The 14,092-nt window shown below is 37.1% G+C and overlaps 4 protein-coding genes across 7 annotated transcripts in view; 3 read left to right on the forward strand and 1 right to left on the reverse strand.

Annotated features, from left to right (window-relative positions):
- Positions 1 to 2,511, forward strand: part of Nse1 (SMC5-SMC6 complex component Non-SMC element 1) — a 4,263-nt gene extending 1,752 nt beyond the window's left edge. The window contains exons 2-7 of one of the 2 annotated variants that reach the window (XM_011642197.3): positions 1,046 to 1,253; positions 1,356 to 1,497; positions 1,603 to 1,798; positions 1,882 to 1,995; positions 2,067 to 2,187; positions 2,274 to 2,511. In XM_011642197.3, the coding sequence (XP_011640499.1) occupies positions 1,154 to 1,253; positions 1,356 to 1,497; positions 1,603 to 1,798; positions 1,882 to 1,995; positions 2,067 to 2,187; positions 2,274 to 2,314 (714 nt within the window). In that variant the 5' untranslated portion in view covers positions 1,046 to 1,153 and the 3' untranslated portion in view covers positions 2,315 to 2,511. Of the gene's footprint in view, positions 1 to 6; positions 1,254 to 1,355; positions 1,498 to 1,602; positions 1,799 to 1,881; positions 1,996 to 2,066; positions 2,188 to 2,273 lie in introns of those variants that run through there. The other variant, XM_089075615.1, reaches the window with a different exon arrangement.
- On the reverse strand, positions 2,067 to 4,994 carry LOC105429311 (uncharacterized). Of its 2 annotated transcripts, none has more exons than XM_089075593.1 (2): positions 4,803 to 4,994; positions 2,067 to 4,403 (listed from the first exon to the last, which is right to left on the reverse strand). In XM_089075593.1, exon 2 carries the CDS (start codon positions 4,265 to 4,267, stop codon positions 2,522 to 2,524), a length of 1,746 nt encoding a protein of 581 aa, XP_088931719.1. In that variant the 5' UTR covers positions 4,268 to 4,403; positions 4,803 to 4,994; the 3' UTR covers positions 2,067 to 2,521. The 2 variants fall into 2 exon arrangements, with proteins under 2 accessions (XP_088931719.1, XP_011640497.2); XM_011642195.3 differs by lacking the exon at positions 4,803 to 4,994 and adding an exon at positions 4,654 to 4,796.
- Positions 4,995 to 5,595: 601 nt separating this feature from the next.
- On the forward strand, positions 5,596 to 9,473 carry LOC105429313 (uncharacterized). 2 transcript variants are annotated; one of them, XM_011642199.3, is made up of 3 exons: positions 5,596 to 6,066; positions 6,154 to 7,016; positions 7,433 to 9,473. In XM_011642199.3, exons 2-3 carry the CDS (start codon positions 6,257 to 6,259, stop codon positions 8,014 to 8,016), a joined length of 1,344 nt encoding a protein of 447 aa, XP_011640501.2. In that variant the 5' UTR covers positions 5,596 to 6,066; positions 6,154 to 6,256; the 3' UTR covers positions 8,017 to 9,473. The 2 variants fall into 2 exon arrangements, with proteins under 2 accessions (XP_011640501.2, XP_088931724.1); XM_089075598.1 differs by having other exon boundaries at positions 5,596 to 7,016.
- A 1,706-nt stretch (positions 9,474 to 11,179) lies between these two features.
- Positions 11,180 to 13,733, forward strand: CCT6 (chaperonin containing TCP1 subunit 6). Its single transcript, XM_011642201.3, has 7 exons — positions 11,180 to 11,421; positions 11,873 to 12,464; positions 12,532 to 12,867; positions 12,944 to 13,009; positions 13,067 to 13,289; positions 13,358 to 13,526; positions 13,613 to 13,733. The coding sequence occupies exons 1-7, from the start codon at positions 11,285 to 11,287 to the stop codon at positions 13,683 to 13,685; spliced, it is 1,596 nt and encodes a 531-aa protein (XP_011640503.2). The 5' UTR covers positions 11,180 to 11,284; the 3' UTR covers positions 13,686 to 13,733.
- The last annotated feature ends 359 nt before the right edge of the window (positions 13,734 to 14,092 follow it).

Genomic DNA, 14,092 nt, shown 5'->3' on the forward strand with positions numbered 1-14,092 from the left:
GGCCCAACGCTGGCCTAAGCCGTCCGCCGCGCGGCAGCTCCCAATCCGCAGGATCGCCAATCCGCGGATCCAGCGGTTTACCTCCCTTCCGACCCCTTCGTTTCGTCCGGAGGTGTACACTCGGACTGGCCGACCACTTGGCACGTCGCCGTGGCGCTTCCCTCGAGTTTCTATCACGTTCACCACTACCGCACGTCAACCCGCGCGGACTCGTGCATGCGTCTTCGTATCGAGCTCAGGGTCGCGGCCTCGCCGGACAGCTCGCGTTCCTCGTCCCGTCACGTCGCGCCTCACCTCGCTACGTCTCACCGCGCCTCACCTTGCCGCGCCAGGCCTCGCCTCGGTTCGCCTCGCCTTGCCTCGTCTCACCTCACCTCACCTCGTCTCGCCTCGCTTCGCGTCAGCAGCAGTCGCGGCGTGCGTAATCCTCTATCGCGCTGCCACCACTATCGCCCGCCGTCGCCACCGCCACCACCGCAATCACCACCACTACTCCCGACGCCGCCGCCGTCGCCGCTGCGTCCTCGTCGTTGTCGTCGCGTCTCGTCGCGTTTCCTCGCGATACGCGTTCCCACGCGGACCAGCCGCGGGTCATACTGTCAGCGGAACATTCGCGGATGCGCCGTCCGCGCGACGACGTGCGCGTCCGTTCCTTGCGCCGGGAAACGACCGAGATTCGTTCCCTGAATTCGGAGCAGACGAGAATTGGTAGATGACCGCGCGCGCGCGCGCGTGCCGCGCGCCGCCAAGTCTGACGTGGTGACGTCACGCGCACGTGCGTCACCGCTCAGTGCCGCCAACGGGTAACGATCACGTCGCGCAAGTATTCAGATGTGGAGCACACGCTCGGATAACGGCTCCCGTGAGCGTGCGACAACTTCGCGGCGTGTGACGTAACATCGTTGCGCACGCGTAGGAAAATCCCGCTTTGTTTAGGTGTTTACATTCTTTTTTTATAATTTTCTCTTCGGAAAAGAGGATTAAAATGCGTTCACTTCTTCTTTGGATTGTATAGCACTTTAGGATTATGTTCCCTATTTGTTAGATTTGTGATCGTTGACAACGATCGCGTTAATTTTGTTCGGTTCATCGTCGACGAGATCGATCGAAGAATCGGAATTAAAAATTCAATAGGCTGGAGAAAAATCGAAAAATGGTTTACACTAAGGAGCACAAGTGTATACTGCAGGCTGTTATGCACGAAGGTGCTTTACATGAGGATGAAATAAGAGAATTGGTTATTAGGTTATTTGGTAAGCTTCACAAATAAATGAACTAGAAAAAGTAAAGTTTCTGTATATGATAAATAAATACATGGGAAACAGATTGAATTTTGGATTATCAAAAAATTTTAGATCACAATAATATAAAGAAAGTATTAAGCGAGATAAATGCAAAGTTACAGCCATTGTACATGACCATAAAATGTACAACCTGTGAAATTACCGGTCAATCGTATTGGATTTTTACAAGTACGATACAAGACAAAACTGCCAGGTAATGCCTATCTTAAATCTCAGTAGTTATTAAAATATTTACTGTCAACTAAGCATTTGTAAGCATTTGTCACCAGACTTATACTTAATGTGTGTTGTTCTTTAGCTTCCATCCTGAATTCTCACAAGCAGAACTGGCTCTCTTGCGCAATGTATATTCTGAAATTGTTACTTCAAACAATGGTTGTATCTCGAGTACATTCTGCTTAAACTTATGTTCATCATTAAATATGAAACTGACAAAAGCTGACGCTGATAAGTTTTTACATGAAATGGTCAACAGAAAATGGTTGTACTGCAAGGTATTGCAAATTTTTATGTAGCATAATTCCAATAGTATGCTCTTGAAGGAAAATATTTGATTACAAAAATGTGCACTTTCCAGGATGGTAAATACTACATGGGAGTAAGGAGCATTGCGGAGCTACTGCAGTATTTTAAAGATACCTATGAGGACAATATTCAAATTTGTACTCTATGCAAGCAGGAACTTTTTTATGTAATATTATCACGATTATAAAACGTAATATTTCAATTTGCAACATGGATTGACTTTATTATCTTTTACAGGGGGAGAAATGTAATAAATGTAATACTATAACACACATTTACTGCTTGGAAAATTACTCAAGAAATCGTGGTGTAGGATGTCCCAATTGTCATCATCTTATGCCAGGGCAAGCTCATTCTAGTAATTTCTGCTTTTTAATCTTTTTATGTTCAGTATTTTTAAATTCTTCTTTAAATATATTTTTTATAAAATTTAAAAAATTATAGGTGACGATAGTGATTGTGTCATGGAAATCGATGCGTCATAGAAAAAAACAAATGAGATAACAATTTAACCAAACTAAAAGAAAACATGAGAAAGGATGGAAGTACCACATTGAATTCATTGTAAAAGAGTTTGGATAATGAGATACATATTGTAAACTAAAAGATTATGCCCGTTTATTTTTATACAAAATTAAATTATTATACATATGTACAATAAAAGTTATGATACTATAAAAAATCTATTATGTCTATTTATTATGACTTGCCTCGAACTTTTCTCTTAAATATTTGAGACCAGCCATAATATTATCCTCGTCCATACTTCGTGGTAATGATTTTTGCTTGCTCGTATGACTTGAATTACTGATAGCTGAAGATGAAGCATTATTCTCATCAGGAAGAGGAATGTTCATGTGATCCATTTGTTTTTGTTGCTCGTATGTATGTGTTCCAAGATAGCCGCACGCATTTTGTTGATAATTGCTGGATAAATGAGATAATGGATATGAAACTGTTGCTTGCATTTGAGATGGACTAGTCACAGTAGAATTTAATGTTGGTCCTATTATAGTTTCATTGCTATTATTGACTGCATCATTGCATCCTATTAAACTGCTTGTATCATTCTGATTGTCGCAATCAGTATCTTTTATAATGGAAGCTACCTGGAAGCCTATATCATTACTATCATCGTGATTCTGTAACTTGCCATTAGATTCCTCAATAGATTTCGAAGAATTATGAGTCTCTGTATCATCCAGCTCTTTGTTTTCTTTAGGAATTGAACGCGCATCAATGTCCTGAGAACTATTATAAAATCCAGCACTCGTAAAATTATCATACACTGGCCCGAATTCACTAATCCTTTGTGCTCTACATTTATCTACCCATTCTTCTTGCGACATTACATGCCAATGATTCTTTTTACCCAAAAGTTCTCCAAAGGCCCTTATCTTGTCCTCATCACTGATTTCTTTTTCTTGAGTAATTTCCTTGCCACACGTAGATATATGATCAGTTTCCTCGTTAGATTTTTCTTTATCTTTTTCAGCGGATCCGTTATCTTTATCAGTGTCAATATTAGTAGAATTAATTGGCTTATTTTCTCGGATTAATTCTTCCTCGGTAGGCTCCGCTGGTAAACCTGCTCTTATACGTTGTCTAATTCTCGCTGCCTTTAATCTATTCTGTTCCATTCTTTCCTTTAATTCCTTGATCTCTTTCATTTCCCTCTGCTTCCTCTCAGTCTCCTTTCTCAAGTTCGCCAGATTCTCCTGTTGCTTTGCTCTCTCCTCTTCGTCTTGCGAGAATGCATAGTAACCAACGCCGTGCGTTCGCGCTTCGTCAAACAATATGTCTTGATAGTGTATATCAACTTTGTCTGCAAGTTTTTGCGTTTGTTCCTCCCATTTTCTTCTCATAATCTCTATCTCAGGTTCTTTCTCTTGAGTAGTATATTGTTCTTTATCTTTCTCTTCTTTATCTTCGTCGATATGCCTCTTCATTATTTCCTGCTTTATCAATTCATCTTTCTTTTGCATGTGCGGTAAATCCTCTCGCAAACATTTTCTAGTACGGCCAAAACAATCTTGATACTCTACCCAATTTTCTTCTGACTCTATAGGATGTTCCTCATTAATCGTTTCATCTATGAATTCTTCATCAGATTCATTCAATTTGTTTTCAAAATCAATGAGAAATTTATCGTTATTATTTTTTGATTTCTTCAATCTGTCATATAATCTCGCTTTAGCTTCCAACATTAACTTTGACTTTTTGTGAGCAATAATATCTTCGGAATCCAATGGTCTCTTGATATTTTTTTCCTCATCTGGAATAATTTTCTTGGTCTTTTTTTTGTTTAATTGTGGCTGAACATTTACAGACTCAGTTTTTAATTTAGCCTCGTTGACTTCAGCTTGCTTCCGCAACAATTCTGCTTTTAAGCCCACCAGAGATGAAAAGTTAACATTTATCTTCTTTGTCATATTCATTATTGGAGTGTTATAAATTTAAATTAGTATCTCAACAATTATGAAGTACTCTTTGGAAATCAAGCTAATGAACAGCTCTCCACAAAGATTTATAAAACATTGGCAAATCAATGATCAAAGGAAATTACTCTCCTTCCTAAAAGCAAATTAGCAGATTGAATTAATCAAGAATTAATTCATCAAGTAATATCTACTATTTTATAGCATATAGTAATTTAAGAAATATATTAATTTTTTGTTGTACAACATATAGAAAAAAAGATTGACTCAGGAAATTAGATTGTTTGTTTCAAATAATTCTGCTGGATAAATTAATTGTCAATGAAGTTAATCACAATCTGGTCTTAATATAGCTCTTATTTGTTCAACAATCAATAACTACTTACTACAATAAATCACGATTATGATTATTTCAATTAAACGAATATGTTTTATAACATTTTACAAATAAATAAAAAAATTTTAATATTTGTAAAGACGATTTCTTAGAATTGACGGGCGGTTTTGAGGTTATGTTGTGTTCATTTATGCGTACCTGTCCATAGGATACGCATAACGTAGATTTACTAATTCATGAGAGTAATGGCATAAATTTACATGATAACAAATGTTACATTATCTTGAAAAATCAATACTAACAATGTCTAGACAAGAAAATCGTGTAAAAAAACAGTCGTACACACTTTACACAGATAAAGGTGAATGTGTGAATGATGAATGATAACCTCGATCAAATTTCAATTAACTTCTTCAGTAATAATTCTGTGCTATTCTAGACATAAACAATCATTCATTTTTTTTATCCAACATGTGAAAAAAAGATTCGGGAAAAATAAAATTACACAATTAGAAATTTTGCTTTAAGAGAAACAATTCAATAGAATAAAAATATTTGGATATCGTTCACTATCTTCTAAAATTCGAGAAATTTATTAACATAAACATGAATTTAATTATTTATTTATATAAGATCATTTCTTGTTAAGAAATCATATCGCTTATTAATTAAATTAGCGCATCAGAAAAATGGCGGATAGTATTCAATTTTTTTTTTTTATTCAAAAAACTTTATATATAAAATCAGTCTGGAATTTAAGTAAAAAAAAAAAAAAAAAAAAAAATACAAATTCTCATAGTTATTTCGAATATATATGGCAGACCAATCAAAAGTTGTACAACGGTGTGTCCAAATTTTCATCAGAGGAACTCCGGAACAAACGAGAAGCGGCCATCTTGTCCGGCGCGCGTCTGAACTTTCGAAAGTCACGTGACACGTTTGAAAAGTCGTAGTCGCACGTCCGCGACATCCTCGAAATCTTTCCTTCTCGTCCCGCCGTATTCGTCAAGGAGCGTCGGCGACGTTCGCGAATGCGTCGGTCACGCCAGGTTCGATCGTAATTCGAATCCCCGGACCGCCCGACTTTCAAGCCGGAGGGATTCCGTGCGGCGCCTAAAGTTAGATCGCCGGTTAGAACCACGGCTGTGGAGGGGCGAAGTGAAGCGAGGAAGGAAGAAGAGGAAGTTGGGTGTCCCTCGTGTGAACTGCCGAAGACGTCCAATAGAAGAAGAAGAGCAGAAGGGGAGAAGGAAGACGGGAAGTCCTCGTGACCGCTGCGATTCGGCGACGGTTATCAATCCGTAAGATCGATTCTCGATTACCGGAGGATTGCTCGTGGCATATCGAGGGCGCAGTAGCGCCGGCCGTTGTCGACGTAGCGTCGTGTCCTTCGGGAGCAGAGAGCCTCAGAAGACGCAGGAACGCGAAAACAGAGTAGATTGGTGCGCGCGCGAATTTGGCGGTGAGTAGAGCCTAAGAGAGAGAGAGAGAGAGAGAAAAAGAAAGAAAGAAAGAATTCAGTTGTGCCTCGTGGCTGCTCGTTTCACAGCTCACTAGCCTTCGCGACAACGACGGTTATAGTGCACGCGGTCTCCCTCGCGGTCCAGCAACAGTTTGCGGTATAGCGACATCGGCGAGCCAGCGAGAGCTAAATGGCACCGCGCAGACAGGCGAAGCAGGCGGAGAGCGTCGTGGCTGCCGCCGACGGCAACGTGACGCCGCCGAAGAAAAGGAAAACTGCGGCGAAATCGGAGGTAACGGATGAGCCGAAGCAGGCCAGGGTCGCGGGGAATCGGCAAACGAAGGCGGACAATCAAGAGCATGAAATGGCTAGCGAGTCGACGAGTTCGTCGAGGGAGTTACGCCGTAGGCCCGCGGCCACGGTGGCGCCAAAGGACATTGTCACCGCTGCCGTGAAGAGCAAATCCAAGAAACAAGTCAATAAACAACAGGAAGATGAGACGATTGAAAATAATAATACGAGCGAGAAGGTCGCAGTCAAAAAAAAGACGCGCGATAGTAAGGCCGCGGCGGCGAAAAAGGCGGGAACCAAGACGGCTGCAGCAAAGTCAAAGTCTAAATCACCTGCTAGAAAACAGAAGGCTGCAGTCGAAAACGGCGCTGGAGATCCCGAGGAAAAGAACATTGGAAAGAGTCCTGCAAAGAAGCGAACAGCAAAAAAGCCTCATCGTCTCGTCAAGGTGCTAGAGCAGGGCGATGCGTCATCACAACCCGCCACAAAGACGTCCAGGAAACGTAAAAATGTGGAGGATGCAAATGAAGCTGTCACAGAGTCTGGAAATATTGGGGAAATCATTGAGGAGGAGGAAGAAAAAGAAGAGGAGAATAAAGCAAAGACAGTTGCAGCCAGCAAGAAATCGCGTACAGCAAAGAAAGCAGAAACTGATGCCCGTAAGCTGCTCTTGAAACTTTCATTTCATTAAATTTGTCTGAATATTTTATCAGTCATACAAGTTGGTAAACGTTGAGAGAACAGAGAATTTTCGTTTAAGAAAAGTTGTAATTTTTTAAACGGGATTTCTCAAAGAATTTTGACTGATAGAACATTCAGGCATCTTTCAGAATTTAAATCTATATTAAATAATGGACAAATTTATAAAGTTTATAATTATCAATGTATACATATTGGAGTTTTTAATTTAGAATGTTTCATTGAATTAAATATTATAAATATAGAAATTTATATTTTTCCAATTGTTCCAATCTTTCCAATATTTTGGTATTATTTACATTACATTTATTTTATTCAAGTTTTTGTCTGTATTATCTGGACATTATTACGTCATTCAACTTTCTGCTATCTTCAGCCAAGGCAACATCCAAAGGAAAATCCAAGAAGAATACTGCTAAATCATCTCCAGAAGAGACAGTAACCGAGGAACAGAATGTAACGCAGCAGGAAGATAATCCAAAATCAAAAAATGCCAGGACTGCAAAAAAGGGGAATACGAAGACAACTTCCAGAGGAAAACGTAATCCTGTAGCAGAAAAGGCAAATGATGATCAAGCACAGGAAGCAGCAATGCCTGAAATGGATATCAAAGAAAATGGAGAGACACAGGCAGTAGAGCTTAAACAAAAGAAGAAAAACGCGGGAAAAGTGATGAATGGTAAAACTGAAACAAAAGGAAAACAGAAGAAAGGAAAAGCAGCTGCTGTAGCTGTCGATGAGTTAATCAAGGATGAAACTGTTGAAAAGGAAAATACAGAAACGAAAGAAGACGAGGATTATATATTAAATATTCCCTCGAGCACAAATGATGGCATCTCACAGAATAAGGAAGTAGGAGATGAAATTGATGAGAGTATATTCTCGATACAAAATGATGAAACGCTCAAGTTGCAAAAAGATGAAGAAATGGATAGATCAGAAACCTCTTCGTGCTTTTAAAAAAAAAAGTTATTAAGGGATACAATGGCAAGTTAGAAATTAAAGAGAAGTATCAATAATGTTTTATATTCGACTAATAGATACATAAAAAACGGGCTAGGAGAGGGAGGAATGTTTTAATATATTTATCATAATATTTTGCAACAAGAACGATCAAGTCTTAAGTTCCTAATTCAACACTGTAGTCTCTATCTGAGGCAACAATGTTGAATTGGAAATCTTAATTCTGAGGATATTTATTTTTTTTTCTTTTTTGTTAGGGAAGAAACGAAAAATATACCCTACACACAAAAGTTCACATCGTCGTTTGCATTATTGTATAATGGCTTCGTAATGGGTATAACAAAAATGATATCCGAAAAAATATTTCAAACGAAACATATTTTCTGAAAGGTGTTTTTTATCAGGAACGTTTAATATCGGATTCTCAGCTGTACATCAATGACGTACACGTAGTGCCATAATAAGAAAGTTTGATAGGATTCGTACGGAATTCTTGATTTCTGCTCGGGCAGCATCTGCTAAAATCTAAGAAGTAAAATTTACTATTATATATAAATAAATATTTATATGTATAATAATAAGAGTACTAATGATAATAATTGATAGCAATTAATATTATAATGTACATTGTGCTATGACAAATTTTAGTATCTTGGATGAAAACGCAGGCAATAAGAAGATAAACATCTTTCTACTGCTGCCCGTGTAGGAGTTAAGTGCGTTATATATTTTTCTAAAAGAATAAATAATACTTGTAATACATAGACACATACTCATCATTTCCGTTCTCTAGTCCTGTAGTTTTATATTTATATCTTGTTAACGCAGTTAATTACAATAATCTTTAACACACCTTTAAAAATATTGAGTTACCGGTTTCAAACTTACAGGCTATAAGGAAGGAAACTTTGATGTCGAACGGATTTTTTGGATGTTCCTTTTTTTTATTCGCAGAGACTACAATGCTTAAATTCTTGAGACTAATTAATAAAATGTACATTTTTTAGGGAAGACTACATAATTCTGGATAAATTTTCACATTCGTTTGCATTTTGATTAATGCAAGATGAGAAAATATTCAGATATCAGATAATGACATACAAATTGACATAAAAAGTTCAGGAAATTTTCTATGCTTACGAAAGATAGAGTGACCAGCTGTCTATATGATAAAACATTGTAACATTACAAGCGTTCTGTTCAATAATATCATGTATGAGTAATGCATTTATTTATGGATATTTCATTGAGACATTTAACAACGTGCGAAGTACATGTATTTGTTTCTATAATGTTAATATTCCATATTATATCATCACCTTTGACAGTGAGCATATTTTTTTTCCTATAATAGAGTAAATCAATTTTGTGTTAATATATGATTTTTTTGTCTTCTACATATCCAACTGTTCATCAATATTTTATAATAAAAGGAGCGATGAAAGGGTTTATAATCAGGATTTTTAATTTTCTCTACTTTACCTATCTTTGTATGTAATTCAATCACATGAGCCATTATTACCATGAGTTTCAAAAATTTTTAAGGAAGGCAAATTTCACTTTATCGTCCTCTTCTAAATTTTTTACTTGTAATAAGTCCCAGATTGAAGGGCCAGGGCCAAGGAAAAAGAAATAGAAATTGATGTAGGTCAAAAAGTGAGATAGTTTATATCTTTTTCATTCGCAGAATTTTGATAAAGGTAGAATGACACAGCAGTAATAGTATACTTCCTTTTGACGTAACCTGACGAAACATCATGATGGAAGATCATTTTTGTGTCTCTGGCTGTGTTGCAAAATCATTGCCAGCGCTGCAAGTATGTCATCATAAAAACGCATACGGATTTCAAATTAAAATGATCTTAAAAGGTCTTAAATATCACAATTTATGAATTTAGTAAATGGCCATCTCGGAAATACAGGAGCTCTTTTTTTATCATTTTTCGAGTCATACTCGAAAAATTGCGAGATCTGAGTTTTCTAAGGCCCTAGTTGCACTAACGTTATTCTGCTTTAATCGAAATTCAAACATGTATCTGTATTTATCTTTTTTTTTTTTTTTCTAAATAAAGATACATATTTAACAAGTCTCGTTTAAAGCCAAAGTAACGTTGGTGCAATTGGCACATAGAATGAGGGCCGAGCTGGGACTTTATCCAAAGACTCTAATGACTTTGATTAAAAAATATGGACTGCTAGTGCTAACTTCACATAAAATAAAATGTATCGCGATATCAACGACTGATATTAATGTGATTACCGAAATTTATTTTTTATTAATTTTTACGGTGTATTTTACCATATTACAGTAGCAAATGTGTTTTGTGAATTAATAACAATTGTATAAAATAATTAAATGTTATTTTGCAGAAGGCTGTAAATTAACAAAATACAAACAAAAGTATGATGAAAATCATAAATGTAACATTTTATGGGTAAGCAATTATAGGGATATTTATTTTGTCTTTTTTCGATATAGCTTCAGTCAGAAGCAAAATAACTTTTATGTCGATTTGTATTTCTTGTTGGAAAATTTTTATATAGTCTGTTCTAATCTAAGACACCTCATTTATTGTTAAATTGTAACAAAATTAAAATCTAAAAATATAAATATGCATATTATAAATGATAAATTTTGAAAAATTTAAAATTACACAAATAATTACATACATGATTTTTAAAAATTTCGAAGTATGTTTTAAATGAGATATATTAAAAAATCATAAGTGAGCAATATAATTAATTATATTAAAATATTTATAAGTAATTAAAATATGAGGGAAATCTTTATGAAAGAACATAATGATATTGTTAAATATATCTGTACAAAGATTATTTTTTTTTTAAGGATCATTAGATTATGAACAGAAAAATGATGAAAGAAGCCTAAAAATTAGTTGAACTTAATCAGTCTCTTGTGATTGGTCTACTAGACATTGGCAACCATAGTTGACAGTCGAGTCGGCTTCCAGAATTGGTAGTCTGATACAGGCTTAAGGCCTGTTCTACAATGCGTCGTGAGCCGTAAGAGTGGGCCAATCACAATCAAGTATTCTTTCCACATTTGTCTGTGATTGGTTAATTCTTGTGGCTCGCGGCTTGCGACACCGACATGCGACGCATTGTAGAACGAGCCTAATAGATACGTTCGCGTGCATGAAAACTAGTCTTGCACTTCTTCCAATAACTCACGGAGACATTAAAAGTGTGCCGAGCGTGATCGCATCAGATCGTATATACAGAGAAACAAGGGTAACCCACGAGGATGGCGGCGATCAGTCTATTAAATCCGAAGGCCGAATTCGCCCGGGCGGCGCAGGCGTTAGCAGTAAATATCTCCGCCGCGAAGGGAATCCAGGATGTGATGAGGACCAACCTGGGACCCAAGGGAACCATGAAAATGTACGTAACCGCGTGTTCGCATGCCTCACGGCCTCGTCACGGCCGTTTATGCTGATTCCTCACACGCACCTCGAGCTCCAAATAGAATAGTCAAAAGATCCTCCGTCGGCCGCCCTCCAATCTCTTCGATCAATCTTCGATTCGTCAAAATCCCGTAAAATGACATGATATGCCGACGTCGCGATATTTTCCTTATAAGGAAGTGACTTACGAACTGCCGGTACAGGAGAGGCGTTGACGTCTCACGAATGTCATTTTTCACATTTTTCAATGTATCCTTCTTTTCGTACTCTGCGTATGAATAGTTTGTTTCCTTCGGTCAATTCTCGACTTGTGACTTCTGCGCAAAAGATATATATTAGCTGATATTTATTGTGACAGTTCATATTAAGATTTGGAGTGAAGTGGAGATATTTGTAACGGATTGATCTCAAATTAATTGAACTTCCAGGCTGGTTTCTGGAGCGGGAGATATAAAGATCACCAAGGATGGCAATGTGCTTCTTCATGAAATGCAGATCCAACATCCCACAGCATCCCTGATAGCTAGAGCATCTACCGCTCAAGATGACATGACTGGTGACGGCACAACCAGTACTGTGCTGGTCATTGGTGAACTCTTAAAGCAAGCTGACTTGTATATAGCCGAAGGACTGCATCCCAGAATGATCACAGATGGCTTTGACTTGGCTCGTGCTAAGGCATTAGAGATTCTGGATTCGATGAAAATTCCAATTGAACCTATCAAACAGAGTCTGTTGGACGTAGCAAGGACTTCGCTTAGAACCAAGGTTCACCATACTGTGGCTGATAAGTTAACCGAGATCTGTGTAGATGCTGTACTGGCTATCAGACAGCAAGACAAAGAAATCGATCTGCACATGGTTGAGTTAATGGAGATGCAGCATAGAACAGCCGATGATACCACCCTGATTCGTGGTATAGTTACTGACCATGGAGCTAGGCATCCGGATATGCCAAAAAGGCTGGAGAATGCATATATTCTGATCTGTAACGTGAGCTTGGAATATGAAAAAAGTGAGGTATGTGCTTAATGATATAAAAGATTAGTTAATGTAATCAATAAATTTATGGATCCTCATTTTATAGGTAAACAGTGGATTCTTTTACAAATCCGCAGAAGAACGTGAAAAATTAGTGGCTGCCGAACGCGTGTTCATCGATAATCGCGTGAAAAAGATTATCGAATTGAAAAAGAAGTTGTGTGATGAAACGGATAAATCATTCGTTGTGATAAATCAAAAAGGAATCGATCCGCCATCTCTCGATATGTTCGCAAAAGAGAACATTATTGCTCTACGTAGAGCCAAACGCAGAAACATGGAGCGCTTAGCGCTCGCGTGTGGTGGCGTAGCTATGAATTCTGTGGATGATCTGAAGGAAGAACATCTAGGATGGGCTGGCCTTGTGTACGAACATGTTCTGGTAAATTTCGAAAGCTTCTACACTTGCCATTAAATAGAAAATGTTATTTTTTTATAACTATTGATTTATTTTCTAGGGAGAAACAAAATACACTTTTATAGAGGAGTGCAAAAAGCCAAATTCTGTAACAATTTTATTGAAGGTAATGCAAATGTACTGACGATTTGTGCTGAATTTTATTAATATATCAATATTCTAGGGACCTAACAAATTTACATTGGAGCAACTCAAAGATGCTGTGCGAGATGGACTTAGAGCGATAAAGAATGCTATCGAGGATCGTGCAGTCATTCCTGGAGCTGGCGCCTTCGAGGTCACAGTTAGTCAAGCTCTTCAACGATACAAAGAGGAAGTGAAAGGAAAACAACGTTTAGGAGTACAAGCCTATGCCGATGCTTTACTTATCATTCCGAAGACTCTCGGTAAGTATAAAACTTAATAATTTTATTATACGATTAACATTATCGTCACTGATCTCTTTTGTTTTTAGCTATTAATAGTGGATTCGACGCGCAAGATACAATCGTAAAATTATTTGAGGAGAGCACCGTTTTAGGAGAACCAGTAGGATTGGATCTATCTACAGGAGAAGCTCTAAAACCCGCGGATGCTGGCATTTACGACAATTATAACGTAAAGAAACAGATTATCAATTCCTGGTAAGATGTTGCTATCAAAATTATCCTATAAATATTGATAATTTGTAATAGTTTTAATTTTTCACGGACATATTTTTAATTTTCAGCACGATAATCGCTAGTAATCTTCTTCTGGTTGACGAAATAATGAGAGCAGGATTATCTTCATTAAAGGGTTAAATTATAATGCAACTCTTATGCAAAAATAAAGTTTAAGGATCACTAATATTTTTTTTACAAAATAATTCAAACTGTTAAATTATCACCCATTTTGCATTTTTATCTTTCAATTAAATGCTTGGGCCTTTAATTTTAATATAAATATTTAGTAACACAATAATGAACTTTTTCACGTTGGTTTTAATAAAATAATGCTTTCATAATAAGTATTATATTTACTTACAAAATACAGATAACGTCACAAAATTAAGCTGAACGTACAAAATATCTTTGAAAGTATAAAAAAAATTCATAGATGAGGTGAACATTCAATATATTTATCTATATTTTCAAAACAAAAGAAAGAGAATAAATTAGTGAAGGTAGACAAAAAAATACAAGTCATCCTGTGGATTAAAGTATACTGA

Source organism: Pogonomyrmex barbatus, unplaced genomic scaffold (assembly GCF_055798465.1).
Source record: "Pogonomyrmex barbatus isolate J1 unplaced genomic scaffold, ASM5579846v1 scaffold19, whole genome shotgun sequence".
NCBI classification, from domain to species: Eukaryota; Metazoa; Arthropoda; class Insecta; order Hymenoptera; family Formicidae; genus Pogonomyrmex; species Pogonomyrmex barbatus.